Here is a 25026-nt window from a genome sequence, read left to right as displayed (position 1 = left end):
TCTGCGTGCTCTAGTATGATTACTCTGTCTGTGGGCACGTCAATAACTCGACACACAACAGTTCCGCCAAGGTCGTACCTTTAAATTGAACAACAATGAACTTATCTATTTTAATAATTATCGATATTAGATATATTTTTATATTGGATTTAATGACTATGTACCTTTTTTACGTCAATAACCATTTCTACCATAACTATTCAGTACTTAAAAACTGCTTCTGCTGGCAAAGAATCGACGATATCTGGATCCTGGCAAATGGTTTGTAACTCGACGTCCACTAGATGTCGCCACGTGACACTGCTGAAAGAAAAGTTGCTCCCCAAGTGAAGATGTGGACCTCATTCTCCTCCTCCTCTCTCCATCCTCTCTCTCTCTCTCCGGAGTATAAAGCTGCTCTCCTCCGTCTGTCTCATGTCCTCCGTCTTCACGTCTTCACCTGCCACACTAGAACCAGGACTCTCCCCCCCCCCCGCTGACCCCGCCTGGACCCTCCTGGATGAGAAGCTGCGTCCCACCTCCAGTTCTCCTCCAGTTGGGCAGCTGATACCACATCAGTCCCCAGGAGGTTTCTTGAATCAAGGACAGTCGGACACTCCGGGACCCAAGATGAGGACCAAGAGTGTGAGAGCTGCCTCTCTGCTGATGCTGCTCTCTCTGGTGAGTCCGTTTAATTTCATCTCAGCAGGTTCTGACACACTTCTGGTTCCCACCACGTCTGAAACTCTCTTGTGAGGAGGAGCTGGAGCTGCTGCCATGTTCGTCTGATGAGATTTAAAATTTACATTTTATGGAAGTCAGCCCTCGAGTGATGCCTTCTTCTCCCAGACCCTCATTCACAACTTCCACAAATCCCTTCAAATATGTCACTAAAATCTCATGTCTGTGCAGTGAAGTCACTTTCCTCTCAAGACAAATAGTTCACTTAAGGCGCTTTACAAATAACCATTACTTACTCACTTACTTACTTACTTACTTACTTATAAATAGAAAATAAAAAAATTGTATGTATTCATTCACGCATAAAAAAAGGGGATATGGAATAAATCCTTCATGATGTAATGTTTTTTTTTTCTGTAATTTGCTTCCGATGTAGTTACACCTGAAACTATTATTAAATAATAATCTTGTAAAAATAAACCTCTTTAATTCAGATATATGTTATTAATGAAATAAAAGTGTGATTTCTTCCGTATTTAGCATTTTTTTCGAGATACTTTTTGATTTATAGTCTAATTAGAAAAAACATTTGAGAAAACAATAAAACATATTGGGTTTAAACAGCAGGTGATATTTTGTCTGTGTATTTATTCAGTTGAATCTTTGTCAGTGGATTGACGTGTTGTCATACACTTGTGACACATTTGGACGACTGATCCATCATTGCTTGTGCTTAAACAAATGGGTTGTACGACGATGCCTGACGAGAAGTTGTCACAAATGGTCACATGAAGATCCTCATCATCATCATCTATTGGAGCCACAACAATCTCAGAGGGGGGTCAGATCCAATCCACTGATTCGTTTCCAATCAAAAAATCAGAGCTTTAGTTCAAGTTTTTAAAAGAAGACTGAGCTCTGTATCTTTATCGTCTGATGTCAGAAAACATATTCATTCTTTATTTCACGTCTACCACGGATTCCTGGAGCCTATCCCAGCTACTTTGGGTGTGAGGCGGTGGACACTATGAACAGATCTCCAGCCTGACGGAACACTTGTGTATTCATGTAACAAGTAAAGAAATTGGGGGGAAGAAAAAAACTATTCAAAATATTTTTTTCAAAATAAAAATATGTTATGTATAATAAAAAGGAATTCAATAGTTAGAAGTACAATTTTCAAGACGTCAACTGTCGATCTTTCCTGATGTGGAAATACCATCATATAAATATTTTAAAAATGTAGCAGTAGAAAGATGAATTACAGGTAGATAAAAAGGAGAAAGAATGCTGAGATCGGAATCAAAACATTTATTGCCAGTGTTGGAAACACAACATTGGACATGTGTATGGTGGTAATACAGGATAAAAATAATTATCAAAATGAACCATTACCAACAAATAAATTATTAATTAAAAAAAAACATAAAATATTTAAAAAATATCTATATATATATATTATTGTTCATGAGAGAAGCCATGTTAACATGTTGCTTGTGTGAGAATAAAATGTAAAATGTTTTAAATGCTTTAAAAGATAATTAACATTCATTGAATAAATAGGTGAATAAATGCAAGAAAGATCTCATTATTGAAAACATGTTTTCCACATGAAACCGATATTGTTGATATTGTTATTGATTCTTATTTCTTCATGTTTTACTCTGACATCAGCGGTTGTCAGAAGGTCACGTATGGCTACAGGCAGCTTCACGCCCACTTCTGCGCTCGTCCTTCATTTGTATGTACATGATACATTTACGAAAACTCACTTTGGTCCTGAGTGTTCGGGATCTGTGACCTTCTATGTGTCCTTGTGGATGTTAGATTCAACTCGGTATTTTGACCAACTGTCCACAAGGACAAATCTTTAAATCAGTATGCAGTGATTTTCTCAGGAGTGTTGACCAGGTTTAACCTTTTCAAACAAACGTAGCTAAATAATTAAAGTCTGATTCTAAATATTATAGTCTATTACACAGTCATAGTTTGTAATTCAGGAACCAGAAGTGATGTCAACTTGAAGAGATCCAACTTGTTTATTGGTGGTGCTCAGATATTTTTGGTGTTGTTCTGCATTAGCTGCTAGCAAGTATGCGATTTTGGACGACACTTAAGTAAGCTCTGAATATAAGCTTCAGTAATAGTCACCTGCTCATGCACATTAATACAGTTGACTAAAAATGTTTAGATTCACGCTTCATGTTTAGATTTAGACTCACCTTCTGGACTTATAGACCTCTGCTCACATTATTTAATCTTGCGATATTTCGCAGGACAAGGGAGCATGTGGGCTAAATAAAATGTATGTAATGTCATATTATATCCAGTTGACTGTACTGTTTTCACTGTCAAATATAATTGTATAGTTTTTATCCAATCATGTTTCAGCTAGCTAGTGATGTCACTAGCATTTATCCAATCATGTTTCAGCTAGCTAGGTCTTAAAAGTGTCGGCCAATCAGCTCTCATGTCTGTAATGAGAAGGGTAGCCTTACGTAAAGTGACGTGTCCTGTGATTGGATAAGCAATTTGTTAGCAGCATATAATGTTTCAAAATAAAAAACCATGGTCTAATTAATGGAGCTGAAAAACACAAATAAAATGAACAGAAACATTGAGGTGTTTAGAGAAATTAAAAAAGTATGATTATATTTTTTAGTAAGCATGTGAAGGAGGTCTAAGTTGGTGAGTGAAAGCATTTTATTTGTATTTTTAATGGGTTCTGATATTTTATTTCCTTTGTAATCAATCAATGATAACAAAATAAAATGGCTAAATGCTACAAATTAAAATATAAATTCTGCGATTTATAATGTAAATAACTTGTTGTTTTCACCAAAACAAATGCAAATAACATGTTTGATTTACTTTTTTGATTCTTAAATAATTAGCTATTAGTATACTATCATTTCTTTTTTTTGTCGTCTGTAGGTGTTAAATAGCATTTTAAAAATGTTGATTTTAAAAGTCAATGTGAGCTTATTGATGCATTTGCTCTGGAAAATTAAACATTGAATGATTCTCCAGACCTGGTGTCATATTGATGTGTATTATGAGGTGGATTTATTTAGGTTGGACTCGGTATGAAGTACTCGGTACTGCTGGCCTGAGGCTGAAATGCATGGAACATATTGCTGAACTTTTTTAATAATATTTTGGTAATGAAATACTTCACAAAAGTGCATAACGTGACATGTTATGTGTTGACAATAGAGTTTTCCTTGCATGCTTGAGAAAAATATTAGTTCCATACCAAATAATCAAAAGTCAACAAATGAAGTTTGGTAGTTCATTTTCTCCACCACCAGAAACAAAGACAGGACAAAAGTAGGTATGCAGGTCCAAAGTCAAAGTCATTTGTGGCCCTTAAGAAGATTTATGTGGCCCCTACAGGTTCATTACGAACTGTATTTTTCAACCGGAGACATTGAAAAAAATATAGAATTAGTGTCAATGCTAATACCTAGATTCTTTTTTCTTTCCATGTAAAAGTTAGAAATGTTGTGTTCAATAGGTTGATGATACAGAAGCCTTTATTTTTATAGTGAGATAACTCTTGGTTGATATTTGGCTTGTTTTCACTTTATTAAAATGCCCACCTCATAAAGAGTTTGGACACCTCTGGTTTAGTGTTTGAAGCTATCGGGATCTTTAAAATGGAATTTGTTGTGTTTCTTATTCTATTTAATTTAGCTGCATTTTGTCTCCAAGAAATGTTTTCCCTCCAAAATTTTTTTTTCTTAATATTAAAAATAGTTTATTTCAAAATGTCTACTCGTCTCGTTGTTGCACTTGTCCAACGTCAACACAACATGGTGGGAACTTATCAGAGAAAGGTGAGTATGAAAAAGATTCAAAGTTGGGAACCGCAATTATCATCTTTCAGGCATTGAACTAGAACTTAAATTAGTCCAGTGAGTTCCTGACTGAACATCAACACTTGTGACGGTGGAAGGCAGAAGATTCCGGAACATTCCCCCCCCCCCCCCTCCCTTCACCACTGCGTGGGATTATATATATGACGTTGAAAAGCACCGACGCAGCAGAAACTCTCCACTCAGACCCTTCGTCCTTTTAATCTCGCCACAAACACGGACCCTTCAGCCAAACCTGTCAACAAAGCAATCAAAGAAAGAAAAAAAATTCCATAAACTTAATCCCCCGCAAAGTTAAAAAGCGCTCCTGTGGCGTTATCGCCGCTTCATTTGCATAGTGATGGAAAGAAGTCAATTACTATTAATTATTCTCTACAACTTAATACCCATTATCGAATTGAATTTGCCGTCTTGAAAACCATAAACTCAATTTCACAGCTGACTGGCCGCACTAATCATTTCATTCCTGCTTTTCGGCGTGTCGTCGTTTGGTTTTTTTTTATTTTGTGGGATTCTTCGATTTCACCCGCAATAACGTTAACTAACATGGATTTCCTGATAGCGGCGAGTTAAAAGGAGTTAAATGTTGATCTCCTCTTGATGCTGTTTTTTTTTTTTTTTTTTTTTCGCCGACTCGGCTGCCAAATTGCTCGGCTACGCTTTAATGGGATGATCATAATTGTTTCGTACTCGGTGCATCCTAAGCTTTCGCCTGCAGCTCCTTCAACAGATTGACAGACCCATGGGAACCTCGCAAACTTATTTTGGCCGCCTTTGAACCAAGTCGTGTGTGAAATAATATGATTATGCATTTCTCCTCTGGGTAAGTTGGGAAACTGGTGGCGAGTATTTTTTTTTTTTTTCCTTCCCTCCCTCCCCTTCCTCTCCTTCACTCATCCTGCCGCTTCTCCCACAAACCGCCTGCTCTAATATCCCGCAGCCTGTCCACAAATTTATCCTCCTCAGAAGTCATGGTAAGGAATTGTGCCCCGGCCTCGGTGCTGCGACTCTATCCTCCGCCGCCTGTGATGTCTGACACACTCTGTGATTTGTCATCATCTCTGACCCCCCTCAGGTGACGCTTTGATATCACCGGGGAGAGTATTGAGCTCAGACTCTTAGTGGGAGTCCGACGGCCCGGGTTGATCCAGGAGGAGGCTTCCACTAAGTTTCACCACAAATGACCACACGCTGCGGCACGCTAACGCAGACAAGTCGCCCGGGCGCTCAAATGAGACGTAACCTGCGCCTGAACCTGCCGAGCCGGCGCGGAAAAACAAAAAAATGTCACCGTCGAGTGTCGCTTGAGAGACTCTTCTGTCAGGAGTCCGTTTTAATGATGACAAATCCGATAACTAGCATTTCCTGCTAACAGCTGGGAGGGCGTGATGGCCGTGTGGTCTTTAGGTTTCCTGAGCGTCCCTTGAAGGGTGAAAATAGAGAGTCAGACTAGAACAAGAAACAGAGGAATCTCCACCATATGCATCGGAAAAGTTAAGAGATATCCCAGATACCTAAAAGATAACTTGACACGACATTCATCTCTACTCAGCCTGTCAATTTTCGATTTTGTGTTTAAGAGTCGTGCTCAGGTTTGTGTCACATGCTGGAGTAAAATAATCCATGTTAGACACCTTATGCAGCTATAGCCCTATTTGCCAAGATTAGTTTTACCTGTGGACCTTTGGTGAAATGTGACGCCTGTAAAATAGTCTGTTTTACTGACATAATGGTCACATTCGCTTCGACTTAACAATAATTTAGTATCTGTATGGAGCGAGGCCTGATACCAATGAATGTTCAAATCTATGGTGCACAACTATACGGTGTGGGAGCGGATTTACGCAGAAAAGAGAAAGGTAGCATATACGTGGCAAGGTGGAAAAGCGCGTGTTTACAATAACAAACACCGGGATGCAAATTCGCACTGGACTTGCTTTATCATCCGACGACTGTGTTAGGCGGAATACAGTAGGTAGTTTGCGGCGGAATTATTACATTCACAAATCACAGACATGGTGCATTTGCACGGCATTACATCTCCGACACTCTCCGCAATTATTACAAATCGCCTTTGGTCCACAGGTAATACTTGTCCCGTGCAAATCAGGCTTTTGTCACCTTATGCAATTATGATGTAAAAAGGACACTTCGCGATTCAACTAGAACTAAATAAAGGACGGTAGTGTGTTGACATTCTGCCTGTGGGTAGGAAATGGTTGTAATTTAAAGTGATAGTTCATCAAGAATTAAAACTTCACTAATTTTCTACTCACCCTCATGTCGACTAATTGTAAGATTGTTTTTAGAGTAATCTAGTCTTTTTAGAGTTATAGACAAAAATGTATTTCTATTTGATTGTAGCGAATGATGCTCAGTGGTCTTGTTTAAGCTTGTTTGGGGCAGAAGTTTAACAAATAACAAGTCATACAGACAGTCTACACTGGAAGCACTCGCAATATTTACCAAAAGTACTTTCAAATTGATAAACATCTTTCCCTATAACTCTAAAAATGAACTTACTTACTCTGATATATAAATAACCCCAACCCTTAATCGACATGAGGCTGAGTAGAAAAGTCAAGTTTGAAAGTTTGGGTGAACTATCACTTTAAGCACCACTCTTCTTCGCACGTTGGAGTTCAGGTGACCAAACGCTTTAAACTGTTAGTTTTTAATAAAGCCACAGCAGTGTAGCATAAGTTGAGACCTTTTATTTCTTCATTCCTTGTCGCCTGCTGAACGTGGCATTTCAAGAAGTTTGATTAAACTAAAGCATCAGAATGTCATCGTGATCTGGCGAACCTTGCAGTGAATTTGTTGAAACCGAACTTTTGTGAGGACCTGACGGTCATGTGGTCTCCACGTTTTTAGAAGGCCGTGTGACTTGGAATGGGAATAGGTGCGCAAGTGAAGTTAGCCTTTTTGTTGTGTTTATTTGTCTGTCTACATTTGAAGTAGTGTAATGTCAAATATTTCTGCATTTCTTTGGGAATGTTTAAGCATAAACATTTTGAATTACCTAAGAAAGATTACGTTTTTGTAATTCTGGATCATATTTTTCTAAAATAAATAAACGTGGACAGAATCCTAGTGTGCAATTCTATTTATATTGTAATACAAAAAGTGGTGAAATACTTTCTTATGTTAACAGGAGATAAAACCAGAAACTTTCACAAGAAGAGCCTTGATCGCATTTTATAAACAGATTTACACAAATAAAATTGACAACGAGAAAATGAGAATTGACAACATGAAGTTGCACTATACTGACACTGAGGGGATCAAGAAACACTTTTTTAAATCCTTCCGTTGGGTCTTTATAAGAAACTATACACACAATTCAAGCATGTTGATCTTTGTTTGCGTTGATCTATTTATTTTCTTGGAATCTTCAGCAACATTGAGACATGAAAACAGGGTAAACGTGAGGGTTTATTGAAAAACACAGCAACAGATTTTTATCTCAAAGTTGGTCAATGATTTCCCCAAAAACTTGAATAATTACAGGTTCATACATCTGACACCTCATAATATTGTCATGACTTTACTCTACTTTAGCCTGAATATACATGAATAGATCAGGACTTGGACCTACGCTCAAATATTTGGACACAATGTGGCTCACGACTCATCCCTAGAATAGAAGGATGTTCTGATCATACAGTGGAGGTTTAGCTTTTAATGTACATACAGGAGGAGCTCAATTGTTGTTGCACTAGTTGCCTTTTCTTTATAACTGCAGTGGAATGGTACCATTGTATTCACAGTCCGTGTTGATGTATTTAATTCTAAGAGGCAGCAGCGAAACGTGTGCAACAGTGGGTTGTGTTATCGAAGATGGACAGACCAGAGGAGACCAGATTTGTTGTAGAAGCAGCAGAGGTGGACTCAGTCTGAGTTTAAGTGGATTAAACCGATAAATGGATCAGAACCTCTAGGTCAGGTTCTTTGGAACAGCAATCGTTTTAAACCTGTTAGTCACGTCCACGCTGCTTGTTTTTATAGAAGAAATCAACTCTCGCGGTCCCTACATCCTCCTGTTTCATCGTAGAGGAGATGGACGAGGCCAATGTGTCGAACCGGAACTCTTCCTGATATAAACACACTTCAGTTGATCTTCATAATGGCTTTGATTTTGGTTTTTTTACAACTTTTCATATCTCAATATATTCATCGGAGACAGCGGTGAACATGACGACGTCTGGGGATCTCTATCTTTTTGACGTAAATACTTAGTCTTGCTTTCAATTCAGTTTTAATGATTTAACAAGACATACATATTCATTTCTTCTCTGACCAATTATGTATAGTAAAAAAAAATATTAATTCTTCTAAGCAGTTCCTATATTTATTATGTTTCGAATGACTTTTTTGTAGCAGAGAAAACTTCTCATTTGTTAACGTGCTGATAACAAAACAAAACACAATCAGGCGATTCAGGATTCTGTCGATAACACCTAAAGCAGGAGGGTCCATGGGTCGACCCCTGTGGCACCTCATCAGCGACGCTGCCGCAACTTTCTTTAATTTAATTAAGCTGCAGAACTGAACTGTTCTCCCTATACCGGGAGATCAATCGATGAGACCCTGAAGCCCTTTTTTTTCTCCCTAGTCCACTAGTCCAAAAGCAATATTTTCTCCGTAATACATCTTTCTGTTTGACCTCTTGCGACCTCACCGAAATAAAGGGATCTACATGAAGATTTAAGTGAACCTGCCGCGGCACGACTGTCAAGAGCTTCATGTCTAAACAAGCAATGTTTGCTTGTGATGAAAGTTAATCAGCAGGTGCGATGACAATTTTTGATGTTTTCGTTATTTTTGTCGTCGCCTACGGCTCACAGTCGTAGTAATTTGTGTAAAAACCTGAGAGGGACAGAGATGATCCTTCAGAACTCCAGCAAGCTTTTGGTGTGAGCTGAAGACGACTTGACATCAAAAAGGTCTGCAGTATAAAGAGGACGATTTAAGGTCACATAAAGAGGCTCCTGTGAAGGTCAAACTGATTTAATTGATATTTGTTGTCGTCCAGGGTCTTGAGAAGCCCGTAGCAAGTGGTGAACCACAGGGGTCAGTCTTCAACACCTGAAACTTGTCATTAACAAGATCGTTAAACCTCTGTCTTTGGTTTGACTAATAGGAAGATGATGTGATTGGTTTTCTAGGTGCATTTACTGGCTATTAATTAGTGTCAGTAAAACAGTTTATTCAATGCAGTCAATGACATGTACTTACTAGTACATAGATTCTCATAAAAGTATCATTAGTGTAGTGATGTAAGTAGTAGCTCTAAACCAGTATCTGGAAGAGTCACGATTGGTGAAAAACACCACTGAAATATTGATTCAGATTTCAAGTACTATGTGTATTTATAAGTAGTAGTGGAAGTAATTGAGAAGCCTGGATGAAGTACAGATTTCTGAAGTGATTGTAAAGGTGTTGTAGTACTTGTTGCAGTAGCAGGTGAATTTGTTTAAAGTTGTATTCTAGCTTGAGAAGCATTACAAAAGTGTTAGCATCATCAGTACCTCAGATGTAGTCAAGTTTTGCCCAAATAGTAGGACAAAGAAATTTGCAGTAAAAGTAGCATCAGTGGGGAAGTTTATATTTTTATATTGTAAGCGCGTACAAACAAAAAAAATAATTGAAGTAAATCCAGGTGTGAGACAGATTTGTGTTGAACAATACTTTAAGAAAACGATCAAGAAGATCCTAGTTAGTAATCGCGTAAGTAAGTAGTGGACCAATAATGTAGAACAAGTTGTGGTACTTTTCATTTCATCGTTATAGTTCTATTTAGCAAATTAGTTCATTGGTAAAGCTCCGTCCCTGAACACACACACACGAGGATAAACACACACAGGGACACACACATGCGCCGCCGCGCTCTAACTCACTTAAACTCCGACTGTCGCAGCCACAAATCGTGCTGCAGCCGCCACATTCAGGGAAATGAAAACTGACACACACTTTTATTCATCCTCTCAAGGTTTTTGTGCCGCCGAGTCATCCGGCTTCTCCGCCGCTTCCATTAAGGCCTTAAATTTGTTGGCCAGCCGGGGTTCCAGCCCATAGAATCTCCACCCCACTCCCGGAGGGGATGGGGGGGCGGGGGGTGGGTTGTTTATCTTCCTGTTTCAAAGAGAAGACGCCGGCGCCTTATCACCGCCGCGCCGAGAGTAGATAGCATTTAGGTTTGTCCGACAACCTGCCTGTTCGCCGCATCTGGCAATCTGAGAGCCTTTTCCTGAAGGACTAGTGCCGCCGCCGTGTTTGTGTTATCTTCTTGAGGGATTCTGCCTCGTCGAGTGAACCCCGAATCATATTAGCGCAGTAAAATGGAGTCGGGGCAGGAGGAACTCCAGCACCGCGAGCCCAAACACGTCCACGTACGACGAGCAGATACGTGACTTTCTCTCCCAGGAAGTTGCAATTCAATTTTTGATGCGACTTGAGAGTCGCTGTGGAGCAGAGGAGATTGGGGTCAGAGGTCAGGGGAGCTGTGGATTTAGTTGTTTATCAATTTGTCGCATCGCACAAGCAAAACATGACTTTGACAGATGCAGCTCGCATACCTTCAAGGCTCCTCGCGCATCTGGTCCAGACGCACACATCAGCCTCCTGCTGACCTACGAGGCGCTTGAGACGGAAACATGACGACGATTCGTTACAGTTTAGTGTGTTAAGAGAAAATTAGGAAAAATGGGGGAAAAGATGTAAACGAAACACAAATGTTAAAAAACTTAAATATATAAACAGAGAGTCAAATAATAATTCTATGAAGAAGAAGAACAATCATTGGATCTAAATAAAACAAGGAAAAGAATAACAACCAATTATAATTGAATCTAAATCAAATTAATTAATCTAATTTAATGGAGAAAACTAAACTAAATCAATCAACGATTTAATAATGAAACTTGATTACAAAAAATCGACTTCACTTAAAAAAGGTAAAATCTATTTCAACTATTAATTAAAGACGTTTTAATCATCACAGAAGGATTTGACAATAGAATAAGACGAATAAATGAATATCGGTGTAGGAAATCTCTAGTCTTTAATTAAATGCCGGTTTGTCATCCGAATGTTCCGAACCAGCGGTTACATCCCTTCTCGTCTGAACGTCCTGAAGGCGAAGCAGAACATTTTGGGGGAGAATCCAGTAGGAACTGCGAAAACACAACAACCTTCTCGGAGATGAAGGTAATAAAACAAAACACTGACAAACCAATATCTGTAAAGGCAAAAGTCATCAGAGTGTGACTGCTAACCTTTACGGCGCCGCGTCTCTCTGCTCCATCTGTCTGTGGCTCATCCTCCCGTCTCACCCCCCCCAGCCAAAGTCAGTCTTGGCCCAGCGAGTGCTGCCGCAGTGGCTTCACTGAGGCTGTTTCTGATCTGCCTAATCTCCGCGGTTTGGATTACAGGTGGGATTCTATAATCCGAGAGAGAGCAGGGGGGGGGGCTCTAATCCAGCCACTGCCAGGTTCTTTAGATGAAAGCTAATTACGTGTCACACTTCAGGGAGCTAACAGAAGAATCATCGGCCCGCCAGAGAATTTCACTTAAAGATGAGTGAAAACGTCACCACTTGGTCGGCGGGACACGTGAAGAGCTCCTTGTGCGGTCAACAAATATTAGTGTGTTTGAAACTCCTCTTGTAAGTTCTTCTGGTTTCACTTGTTTAAACATCGATTCCACTTCTTCAGTAACAATGAATGTGATTCAGTTTTCCATGATTTTCACTGACGATAAAACTAAATATTTATTTAGAAATAAATTAAGTTGATAATAGATATTTCTTCATATTCTATTTTTTCATACTTGAAGAACTGTAATACTTTATTTTCAATTATTTAGATTGATCAGAATCTGCAAGGAATTGGCAACATTTAATAACATATTAAAACATGAAAAACAAATGAATAAATTAATCAAAAATAAAAACAAACAAAATACATTCAATTTAATTAAACAATATTCACGATCGGGACAGCAGACGGGTAGAAAGAGTTCTTGAACAGTGATGTTCCGTTGATCCGTATAAATCTCGGTCTCCTGCCGGATGGGAGCAGTGGGGGTGTCCTGGGTGAGAGGGCTCAGCTGCGATCAATGCACGCCTCAATGTCCTGGTGACAAACCGTTCCTGCAAAGATGGAAGATGGCAGTCAATCACCTTCTTAGCAGAACGGACAATTCACCGCAGTCCGTTCTTGTCAGTAGCTGTTGCAGCAGAGTACCACACAGTGATGGAGGAGGTGATAAAAGTCTCCACAATGACCGTGTAAAACTGCACCAGCATTAATATTATCATGAAGGTAAAATTGTCTTAGACACATTAATATTATAATCTTGTAAATAACTTTGTAGACTAGAAATGAAGAGAAGAATCTATAGTGAAGACAAATGTACAAATATTGGACCTTCTGGACATCAAGGAGGTGGATTTAGTTTTCTGGGTCCTGTTCCGTCTTCAGCACTGAACTCAAGAAGCCTTTTCAGATAAAAGAGAAATAATTTCAGGAGCAAAACGAAAGTCCTTTTTTAAATCCCCCACTGTGACGGCTGACTGAGAACCTCCGCTGACGTCAATCACCAGGATGACATTTTGAAATTCTCCTACAGACACCGAGAGTCTGAAATGATTTAAAATCAACTTCAGTTAGTAGTGTCGCATTAGTCAGATGAGACATCAGTGCAGTCAAGACGACAGTGTTGATGTAAAAATGGATCTGAGCAAGAAGACAAAGCTCTCCACTGGAGGTGGATTTCTAATCTTACTGTGGTCAGCGGTATGGACTCAAGAACAAGATCACTGATACAAGAGTTCCTCTGCAGGTGTCTGGATTAAATGTTAGGACTTTAGAATGTGAGTTGGGATGTGACATGTGTCACAGCTGTAGTGAACACTGAAATGTAGTCATTATTCTACATGATTCAATCTTCATTTGTTTTATTTGTCAACATTAATTGAACAATCTGTTCATTCCACCATTTTGACTCTCCACTAACGTTAGACCCCCAGCAGAATGACAGACGTCAGAAACATCCGCTTTTTGTTGCTACACACGACCAATGGGTTTTTTTTAACCCCTCTTCAGGGATAGCTCAGTTATCCAGGATAGACTCAGACTAGAACTGTTGATCCACCAAGAGAAGCTTGCAATCATTTCTACGGAGTATTCCTTGGTGGAGGAAAGTCTAGGTCCCATTGCTACAACGATGAACTTTGAAATGTGCCTGAGCTTCAAGCTGAAATTCCGTCCCCTACTGGTGATGACTTAACTTCCCTCTTGACACTGTTGAAAGATTTGCACCAGCTAACCTCATTCGCTGTGCAGGCAGGAACCAAGCTTTTCATTTGGCAGTCAGAAGTGGTCATAATGTTAGTGCTCACCAGTGTGAAGTAAATCAGATTCAATCTGTGTTTATTTACTTGAACATCATGGAACAGCAAAGCCTCCCCTTCCCCTGCAGCAGCGCTGAATACCCGACAGTCTGGCGAAGCGGCTCAAAGCAGTTTCCTAAAATCCCTCCATCTGATTGCAGCTCCATGGAGACCAGAACCCAGTTAGCGAGGAGTGTCGGTAATTACTGAGCCCAGGAAATTATATTTAATTTGATGATTGGAGATGTGTAAAGACGCCTTCTCTTGAACAATAAATTAGTGCCTATAGTTCGGAATGTGGGTCGAGGGTCATCCTGGAACAATGGACGATAATTACGACCGGCGTGTTCATCAGTGTTCAGAGAAGAGAAGCAAGTGTCTAATAAAAGAGAAGAATTCAAGTGGCTCTTCGTGGGGTTTCTTCTTTTGTTCCCATCTTTCGGAATTTGACCGTGACTCATCCTCCGCTTATCGTAATCAACCTCCAGAAGTCTACGATCGTCTGTTTTGATCAACGCACACTGTTAATTTGATGAAGTAAGTTTCGTACATGCAGAGGATTTATAGTCTTCCACATCAGTTTATAACATGTTTCATTGCTTGACTGGATGTTGGCTTTACACATGAATGCTTGTATTAAATGGTCTTGTATCGTCCACATTAGCGTTTCAATGATTAACGCTCACTTGCCACCAGTAGGTGTCGTAGTGTTGTATTAAATATTCACCATATGGGCTGCCCTAATTTGTAAATCTAAATGTGAATTAATGTAAATTGCTGTTTCAAATGGCTCTGTTAGTGAAAAAGTAGCTCTGCATGCAGCGAGTGTCGTAATGCAGGTGAACCGAATTCCACGTCGACAGAGTGGATCAGGACATGGACAGAACCTACCGTTTGACAATTCTTTATAATCGTGAGACTCACCAGGTTTGTGATTTCTTGTCATCCCTCTGAGCAGTCGAGGAAAGGAGGTATGACGCCATCAAGCAGGTGGACTCTTATTTGCACACGTCTCTTGCCAGATTGGGATTTTTGTCGTTTAAATAAAGGAAAAATTAAAACCAGGCGAAAGTCTAAAAGCCAAGAAACGGAACCCGGGCGACGACGTCATAATCACCTCCTTAACTGCTTGGCTGACATTCTATAAGACGTTTCCACGGAACTTTTACATCCTAAGGAGCTTTATGTTCCGCTGTAATAGTGACGATAAATCCCGGACTAGAAGTCTCCTTGATCCTCAAACCCGGATTTATCTTTTTTTACGATACATCAGCACCATGGTTACATGACAGACTTTTGTTTCCAGCGACAGAAGACAAAATGGTCGATGTTCATTAATACGGTTAAATGTTCCTGGCTATAAAAGACTCCTGGAATTCATAATTCTCTGTCACGTCGTCTGGAATTCTTTTATCAGAAGCAGTTACAAATATCTGTGGATTTGGACGCTCTGGTGCAGCAGGGTGGGAGGTAAGGGGGGAGGAAAGGGGAGAGGGGGGAGAGTGATGCTCCAGCTCCACTAACAGCTCAGGTCATTTGTCACCGGCTTCTCTTCAAAAACATCTGGAGGCCATCTTTTCAAACTCCTCCACTCCTGAAGTGCGGGGAATGAAAACACGGCAGCTTCATGGTGACCTCAACGTACGCTCGGCGCCCTACAGTAGCACAACTCCTGAACTTTCCCGGGCGAGAGACGAGGCTATTTTCAGAGTATCGATCGCCAGGTGGGGGTGCAAAATGTAAACGATTCAGCCAGATAGATCTGCTGTCACGTTCCCCTGCCACCGCCACCGCCTTGACTCCGGTGTAGCGGGCGGAGGATCTTGGCTCTCTCATCTGTGTGATTGTTAGAGGAGAGACGCACAATGAGCCATCAATCATCCATTCAGCAGGTAATAGTCTGCTGTTGCATCACGTCCACACTGAAGAGGCGCTTCATCCATCTGGACGGACGGCAGGAATACCCTCGGTCTTGATTAGGACGACCCACGTCTGGTTTCACGCGTTGTTACGGGCGGTTGCTGCAATGATGCTTTGTGTGACGGACTTTGATTGCACAGCAAACCTTGTCTGTTTGAAAGACTTGTAAGCGACCTTTGTTCTGAGCACGTGACAAAAACGCTAGTAATTAAATGTTTGAAGTCTAAATAGTGTAAATTTGTTCAATTACATGCATTTTAGAGTAAACTGGGACCAAAGGGTTGAACATTATCCAATTGTCAATTGCACAATCCTCAACCCTAAAGTCACTGGACACCAAAAGAACAGATACAACAAGTTAAAAACATGGAAAGTACTCGACTACAAAAGCTCTCAAACCACCTCTTGTTTCTCGACTCAACAAATCTCACTTGTGTTTTCATTTTCGTTTTCTCCCATTTCCAGGTATCTGGTGCTGAACCTCAGAGTTCAGGAAGTCCCGAGCTCCGACAAAGCACCAAATCCAAAATAAAGACATACTGGTCCGAGAGCAGCAAGTCTTTGTCCATCAGCCGTCTGCTGTCCCAGACCCTAATCAACAGAGACAACTTCACCACTCTGGACCTGAGTTACGACGAGGACTCCTTCTCCAAGCAGGAGCAGTGGAACTGGCTCTACAACAGCACCGGTGCCAGAGACCCTCGTTCCCGAACTAAACGGAGACCTATAGTGAAGACGGGCAAGTTCAAGAAGATGTTCGGTTGGGGGGATTTCCATTCCAACATCAAGACAGTAAAGTTGAATCTTCTCATCACGGGAAAGATTGTGGATCACGGCAACGGGACCTTCAGCGTCTATTTTCGCCACAACTCCACCGGGCAAGGGAACGTGTCTGTCGGACTGGTGCCACCAACCAAGTCAGTAGAATTCCAGGTCCACCATCCTCACCAGCCTTTCCACCACCACCACCAGCAGCAGCAGCAGCAGCAGCAGACTGCTCTAGAGACCAAGGACACCAAGCTCTTCAACTGCAGGGTGGAGTATGAAAAGGTAGAGAAGGGCACTCGGAACTCCCTGTGCGCCCACGATCCATCGCAGAGCTGTCCGCAGGAGCAGACCCAGAGCCACGTTTCCTGGTTGTGCGCCAAACCTTTCAAAGTCATCTGCATCTTCATCACCTTCTACAGCACCGACTACAAGCTGGTTCAGAAGGTGTGTCCAGACTACAACTACCACAGCGACACCCCATACCTGCCCACTGGGTGATGCTTGCCCAGACCACAACAGTTATGAATAAAATCACAGACTCTGTGAACTTGAGCTGTTGAAAGGTATTATTACTGCGATTTTTTTGTTGCAAGGCTTTGATGAACAGACATTGTTGTCACGGGGTCACTGAGGCTGGCGTATTATATGCATAACCACTAACTCTCAAGCCAGATGTATTAAAACTCTGATTGTATGTATGTAAATAACACGCAAATTGAATTTTCACCGCCGTCCCCCCCTCCACCTCCAAAAGCTAATTTAGTCGTTTGTTGCGTGTGTTTGAGATAACGCTCCTTGTCCTTACCAGTCGCCCCTCAGTACTCACCTCATCATCAATCTGTCTAAAGGCGCTAGCAGGAAGTCTTTTCCTTTCTGCCCGAATGACTGTTAGACCCTCTGATGTCGTCTTACGAACCTTATCCACATCCGTGCATGAAGTGTCCCATCGCTGTTTTCATATTTGTCCAAGCTGACCTCTGTCACAGTTTGGGTTAAAACCGACTGAAGCGCCAAGTTTCTGTCACAATAAACAAATTAAAGTTGCTGAAGATTCACCAGACAAGGGCTGTTTGTGTTGCCTTTTTTCACCAGCTTGATTTAGCGTCGTCCTTGACCCAGAGTGAAGTGGTCAGTAGCTATCGAACACTGAGTAAATCTCAACCTGAGGGTTCATCCAACAGACAAGACTTCCAGCAGGATGTATTACGGTCAATCCAGTTAATCTTCATCATGACAAAATTTTGTCTAACAATGCAAGTGTACTATGACCTGTTGACGGTCAATATCATGGCAATCTTTAAAACCAGGTAAGCATTCAGGTCTGGGAGAATCACAATTTTAGACATAGACTTCCAAGTAGCACGGTGGCACAGTCGCTTCAGGTCCTGTATGTCTTTGTGTACCCTGCGACAGACTGGTGTCCTGTCCAGGGTGTCCCCTGCCTCTCGCCCGAAGAATAGGGATAGCCCCCCCACAAGGACAGGATGTAGCCTGTAGCATTTGGAGTCAAAATATTTGGGTGCAACGATGCCCCCCTTTATTGCTGCCTTTAAAAAAAAAGAACCCTACCAATAATGGAGCCAAGTACACTGTAGAATTCCTGGACAGAACATCATAAGGTTCATTCCAGGAAGAAACCCTTGTCTTATCTCAAGGTCAAGGTGACCAGGAGGCCCGAAAACTACCCGTTGTGTAGCTTCTGAGTCAAGTTGAACATCCTCCCTGGCTTCCAGAAATACATATGCAGTAGTGGAGTTTGACAAACACGTTTATTTTCGGGCCTCCGGGTCACTTTGACCCTGACATAACACGAAGGTTAAGAATAAAGAAAGTAGCTTTGTTAAGTTAAGTTCTCTGATGCTTGTGGGACATTATTAAATCTTGGTCTTTTTTAGATGAGATGAGATGTTCCTGGTGGTCCTGTAGATAAAAGGTAGGGTAAAAGCCAGCTTGAAAAACATGAACACTCAGAGTTTCTTCTTCTTCCCTCCTGGATTATGCGATTATTTTTTCTCTTAACTCTGAACTTCATCTCTAAGATGCTTAAATGTGTAGTTATTTTTGTTTTTGAAGTGTCAAATGTCAAATCAAGCATCAGTTTCCAGACAAGCTGCCAGAGGACTGTGAGTGTTTGATAATGAGGTGGAAAAATGCGTCTCAAAAATAGATAAAAGTGTCGGTACTGCGAGAAGTCAAAGAAGAGCGTTTGTGTTGCTCCTGAAGAGAGAGAAGAGAACAGCAGGTATGCAATCACACATATCTGCTCTCGCACGTTTGCACCACTAGTTATCGAGACGGCAAACTCCGGATGAGTCTGACTCCGGCTGTTAATGATATTGGATGCTCCAATTGGCTATTAAAGCTTCATTACATAAATTGGGAGCCGGTGGCTCCACGCGAAGCATTTAGAGCAAATGAAGTCAGAGTTGGTGGGAGTTCTGCGCCGTCGACATCAGCGAAATAATGAATTAAAGCTCTGATAGAAACCTGTAAAAGAAAGTATAAATGTGCACCTCGGGGTGCGATTGCTGCTGTCTGTTTAAATGAAGTGCTGCTTCTCGGTGTACGACGGCAGCACACTCGCTGCTAATGGCGACCGGGATCACATCCAATATGCCAACACGAGGTGTATTTCTGACAGGACGGGCCAAAGAATAGTGGTCCCGCCTGTAGGATGAGCGGGCATAAAGAGGAATTTATGATGTGCAGGAACAAGGCTGGCAGAAATCACTGGAAGCACCTGACTCATAAATTGAGAGCATGTTTCTGTCACCGAGATGGTGAAATGACTAATGTCTCTGAACGCCGCTCGGGCTCCTTCTTTCATCTCAATAATATGACTTTGATTTCGTGTGCACAGCGTTTGCGTGCGCCACATACAGTTTGGTCAGGTTTAGAGAATTAATGCAGCGTTTTGCTGAGACAACAACGTCTCATTATGCAAATAGAAGTGTTAACGTCCCGAGAAGGAGCGGCGGCAGTGAGAGACGGCTTCCCGACTGGATGCCGTGAGGTGAGGAGAGGTGCTTGATACCGGTCCAATTAATGACATTGTGACATCTGATGTTCATGAACCAGGTAAGTGGCTGGAGAGAGAACTACTACACAAGATTCCTTTAAATGAGTCGCAGCAGTGAGTCAACAGCAACGTTTAAATAAAAGCAATTCATGTCCGCTTTTTTTTTGTTTCGACTTACGTTTACCTGCAGAAAATTGAAGGTTTATCGCACTCAAAGGGCTGCCATTATGGTAGCAAACATTTCAGTATGGTGAATAGGTCACTGTTTCAACCACAGCTTAGCTCTTGTGCTAGCAAACCGGCTTGACATTTTAAAATGTAATTGTCTCTCCTCAGAAATTAGCTTTGTCTAACCATCAATTTATAATTTGTGATTTTATATTAGCTGATCTACCACTACAGAGCAGAAGCCCTTCTCTCTACTGCAAATGTTAAAGCTTTACTGGACATAGACACTAAGCCTGATTGTAACTGACTCATTTTATTCTATCAACAATTGTCTTTTATTATTTCCTCTTCCAAATCTATATTCCTCTCATCCAAACTTGACATTTTTAACTTGTCAATAACATCAGATTATGTCCCTCAGACTTTTAAATTTGATGATATTAAACCGTTGGTAAAAAAGCCGACTTTTGATCCAGGGGTTCTTACAAACTATAGGCCGATCTCCAATCATGTCTTCATTTCAAAGATTGAGGAGGAAGTGGTTGCTAGTCAGCTGTGAGATTATCGGCATGATAATAATCAATTGGAACTGACTGCTTTCATCCACTCATTCTATCATAAATTGTCTTTTATTATTTCCTCTTCCAAATCTATATTTCTCTCATCCAAACTTGACGTTATGAACTTGTCAATTACATCAGATTATGTTCCTCAGACTTTTAAATTTGATGATATTAAACCGTTGCTAAAAAAGCAGACTTTTGATCCAGGGGTTCTTACTAACTATAGGCCTATCTCCAATCATGTCTCCATTTCAAAGATTGAGGAGGAAGTGGTTGCTAGTCAGCTGTGAGATTATCTCCATGATAATAATCAATTTGAAATGACAGGTTTCTGGGAACACCACAGCACAGAATCCCCTCTGGTAAAAGTTAGTAATAACATGCTAATGGCCCCTGATCAGGGCAGTGTTTCAGTACTTGTTCTTCTGGACCTCAGTTGGCCCTGTTGACCACCAGAGTATTCTACAGACTAGAAAACTAAATAGGTATAAATGGAACTGCAGTAAACTGGTTTAAGTGTTACCTATAAGATCCAATTAACAGTCTATATGCTTGCAATTTGATCAGACAATACCAACACAAAATCTTCCACCTTCGTAACATTTAAAAAATAATGAATTTCCTTCCTTTGGACGCTGCAGAGAAGATCATCCATGCTTTTGTTATCTCCAGGCTGGACTTCTGTAACTCTCCTATGCCAGGATGATCAGAAAGTATCTCAGAACTCTGAACATTGACTTCCAGTTGACTTTAGGTACAATTTAAGATCCTCCTCTTAACTTACACAGCTTTAAATGGTCTCGCACCAACATACATCACAAATCTAATCCAAACATATCAGCCTTTTAGGATGTTCCGATCCTTAGACTCTATTAGTTCTACCACAATTTTCCAAATTAAGATCTGGAGCATGTCCAGAGGGAGACACCCTCTCTTAGTTAAAGAGTCTAAACTCAACTCTTTTGATAAAGCCTATGGATAGGACTGACTCAGGAGACATGACAAGCCCTTTTCTGTTATGCTGTTTTCTGAAAACCAACCAGTTTCTCTGTATCCTTCTTTCCTGCATTACGTTTATCACCATTGCAGTTCTAACCCACCCTCTTCTTCTCAATCCCCCCCACCCTGCCACTACAGGAGGCTGTCAACACTGAGTCTGGTTCTGCACAAGGTTTCTGCCTTCTAAGAAGGAAGTTCTTCCTCGCCACTGACATTGTGATTTACACGTTGTTTCGCCGGGACCTGTTTTCCTTTTCTCCCATATAGCCTTGCTTGAACTGTAAAGTCAATTTAGATAACGTTGTGATGATTTGACACTGAAAATGGAATTCAATTATATTATAAAAGGTGTATTAAAGATATATATGCAACTACAGTGGGTTATTTGCAGATACACAATTAAATGCACGTTAGTGTGGAACTATAAACCTGTGTTTTAAAAGGTTATCACCAGACACAAAGAAATAAATGCGAGCACCTCACCTTTAAACTACTGATCATTCGGTACACATGTCTGACTTTCTATTGACCGGCATTTAAGCGAGTCATTACACACAAGACTCTCAGTGTAACAGCTCTGGGTTGCAGGCTATGCCAGCTACGGTTTACAGAAGAGAAGTAAAAAGTGTGTTTGTCGTCTCTTAATAAAGATTACTAATGTTGACATTTAAGAGCACCACTTTCATCTCCTGCATATTAACATCCTCTCCACTGTTGTGTCTCCTCGTCGACGAGTCTCTTTATTAAAATATCCGTCAATCAAGACAGCAGTGGGAGCTGGATGTCGTGTTTGTCTTCTTAAAGCTTCTGCTAATCTTTTGTTTACTTTGAGTTTGCTTCGGAGGGAGTGACGGCGCCGAAAAGTGTGTCAGCGAGGAAGAGTGCTCGTCGACACCTGGAACTCTCACAGCATTTGCACTACAAAGTTCCAGTTAAATCTTCACTACAAAGTGTCTCTTTTACGAAGTCAGAAGGAGGTGACAAACATCTTTTTAAACCATTTTGGCTTTTGATTTGCTGCTCCAAAAACAAATTTTTGTGTTGTCTTCCATACAGTCGCACACATGGCTGGCCCATAGAGGGCGCTGGTCCGACCGATTTGGCTGTATTTTTTTTATTTGTATATTTTTTAACATATTTATGACCAGTGATGATTACTTGTTTGTAGACCTCTTATTTACACTGATATATTATATTTGCATTGATTCACGTTCTTGTTATAATTGGTTTGTGTCTTCATTCGTCATATCATATTCATATGGGGTTGCTTTATGAAGTGACCATCAATGACTTCAGGTTTCAGTAACTCAACCGATAATACACATTCTCTCGGAAGTTTTATATAGCGATTTCTTTTTTTTAAATTATTATAATTTTAAATGTGTGTGTGTCTTTGTGTGTATTTGTGATGAACGGGTAGAAAGTATATCTGATCTTCTTATGCAAATGACAGGTAGTTTAACAACCTGTCATTTGTTGTTAAACTACACAGTCCCCGCTGGAAAATAAAGTTAATAAGACTGTCTTACACAACCACCAGCTTAACCCCTGTGTTATCTCAGGGTCAAGGTGACCCGAAGGCCTCGAAAAACAAATGTGTTTTAGGTATCCCTTGTATTGTCTTCGGGTCAAGGTAAATGACCTCCACCACTGTAAATGTGTTTCTGGAAACCATGGTGGTAGTTAACCTTGACCCAGAGGCAACACAAGGGATACCACAAACACATTTGTCTTCGGGTCACTTTTACCCTGAGATAAAACAAGGCATAAACAAATTGGTAAGAAAAAAGGTTGCCAAAACAAGGAAAAAACAAAACATGCTTAGATAAAAAAAAATATCCACCAAAAAACATAACATATAAGAATTATTTCAAGAGAAAGCGTTGGTTAAGACAATACAGCAAATGATATTCATGCTAGTCGCTAATATCAGAAGAATTTCGAAGCTCCGGTCTACCCGGCAACAGAACAGAAGAGAACCGGCCATATTTCTGGGCCAACTGTTCTTTGTGTCAGAATGAAAGCAAGTGTTTAGACGTCTCGGTAATCTACAGGCCCAGATCTCCTCCGCTGGTCCACACCCGCCACAGATCCCCCAAGCTCTCCCACAATCCCTGATTAATGCGGTCTGGGCGGGAGCTGTCAGAAATGGCAGAGAGAAACATGGGATTTCTCCTTCAGAGTCCCAATGACACCCAGCAGCTGCAGGAGCAAACAGATGACTAACCACTGGCCTTTTGGCAGCCGGCGGAGATCCACGCGGAGGGAGGGCGGCCGTTGTGGCTCTGACATTTCGCTGGATTAGAAAGTTCTTGGGTTCTGCTCTCGTCGTGTCAGAGGTGGTTGGCATCGTAATTATTTTCGTCTTAGTTTTCTTCCTCACGACCCCCCCAACCGCGGAGACTCCCCGCTCCGCGTCGGTGGGTAAAAATAAGCGTCATTTATACGCAAATCACATTGTGTTTGTGATGTCGCACATGAAATGTTCTTCTCGGCAGCTGATTGTCGTTTCAGATCATGTCCCGCTGCAGAATTCAAATCTGGGAGCGGAGTTGTCCCGAGGCTGAGTTTTCTGTGAGGTATTGACATATTAGAGACAACTGCCTGCTGTTTTTTATTTATTTTATTATCGCGGCGGCGGAGAGCTGCTCCGAGTGCGCCGTCGCCAACAACCGTCGCATATCAGGTGGGAAAGTGGAAGGGAATTAATTAACCTTTGTCTTTTTAATTGCTTTAGTGGCAGCTGTCCTTTGCCTGCGGATCCTAATGCACATACTGGAGGCTTGTCAATTACTTTGGCCGGGGAATAGATTAAGCCAGCAAGGATAAAGTCATTTCATTAGCCTGACTTAATACCCCGCAGACATCACCAGGTAGAACACTTGAGCGACATGCAACATGCAGGTAAATGAACAATCGTAATAAGCTGCAGAGAATTGAATGAATTGCGGCAACATGGAAATGAAGTTCACGCTCTGTTTAATTCGTTTTGTGGACTTCGCCCAAGTGTGAAAATTGCTCGTATTTGGAGACTTTTAATAAAAGGTCTCACCGCGGAAATACTAATTGCTCTAATGGGCGTTGAAGCGACGCAGCGGAGAGAAGCGACCTGAGCCGCTCCTGACGCCGAGAAACGGAGGTCGGAGGTTGTGTGGCATCTTGGTCATGTGACACTATTTCCTTCATAAACGTGACTATTATAATGATGTTATTTCCTTTTATTGTAAAAAGGTAAATAAAAACAACTCTCCTGACATGTTTCAAATGTTGAAGTCTTCCTCTCCAAGATGCAGTAAGTCCCTCATCGTAACCCTACTTTATTCTCCTCCATCTGATATCTCAGCAAATGAGAGGTTACGAGAGCAGAGTCCCTTATGAGGTAATAGTGCCTCCTGCAGCGGCGAAGAACGCCTTCATTATTTCTTTATACATGAATCCCTTGGAGGTGGAAACTTCCTGGAATGATGATGCTTAGAAAGATTGATGACAAACATTGATGATTGACCAATCAAGAGTGGGCGTGGTTATGGAGAAAAGGTTTTAGCTTGGGAAAAAACAAACGTTTTCAGTGGGGTGGGCTTAAGCACATTTTCTTATGTAAATATCTCTACTTCCTAAAGTAAGTTTTGTACAAACAGACACATACTGATGATACAA

The 25026-nt window shown here is 41.0% G+C and overlaps 1 protein-coding gene across 1 annotated transcript; it reads left to right on the top strand.

Annotated features, from left to right (window-relative positions):
* The first annotated feature begins 441 nt into the window (after positions 1 to 441).
* LOC148062123 (neurexophilin-1) lies at positions 442 to 17675 on the top strand. The gene is made up of 2 exons (XM_087812474.1): positions 442 to 660; positions 16318 to 17675. Exons 1-2 carry the CDS (start codon positions 610 to 612, stop codon positions 17116 to 17118), a joined length of 852 nt encoding a protein of 283 aa, XP_087668600.1. The 5' UTR covers positions 442 to 609; the 3' UTR covers positions 17119 to 17675.
* Positions 17676 to 25026: the final 7351 nt, after the last annotated feature.

The sequence above is a fragment of the Callionymus lyra genome, chromosome 17 (assembly GCF_982586985.1).
Source record: "Callionymus lyra chromosome 17, fCalLyr1.hap1.1, whole genome shotgun sequence".
In the NCBI taxonomy this organism is placed as follows: domain Eukaryota; kingdom Metazoa; phylum Chordata; class Actinopteri; order Syngnathiformes; family Callionymidae; genus Callionymus; species Callionymus lyra.
Note: the sequence above shows the minus strand (reverse complement) of the source record. Positions and strands in the feature narration are given on the sequence as shown.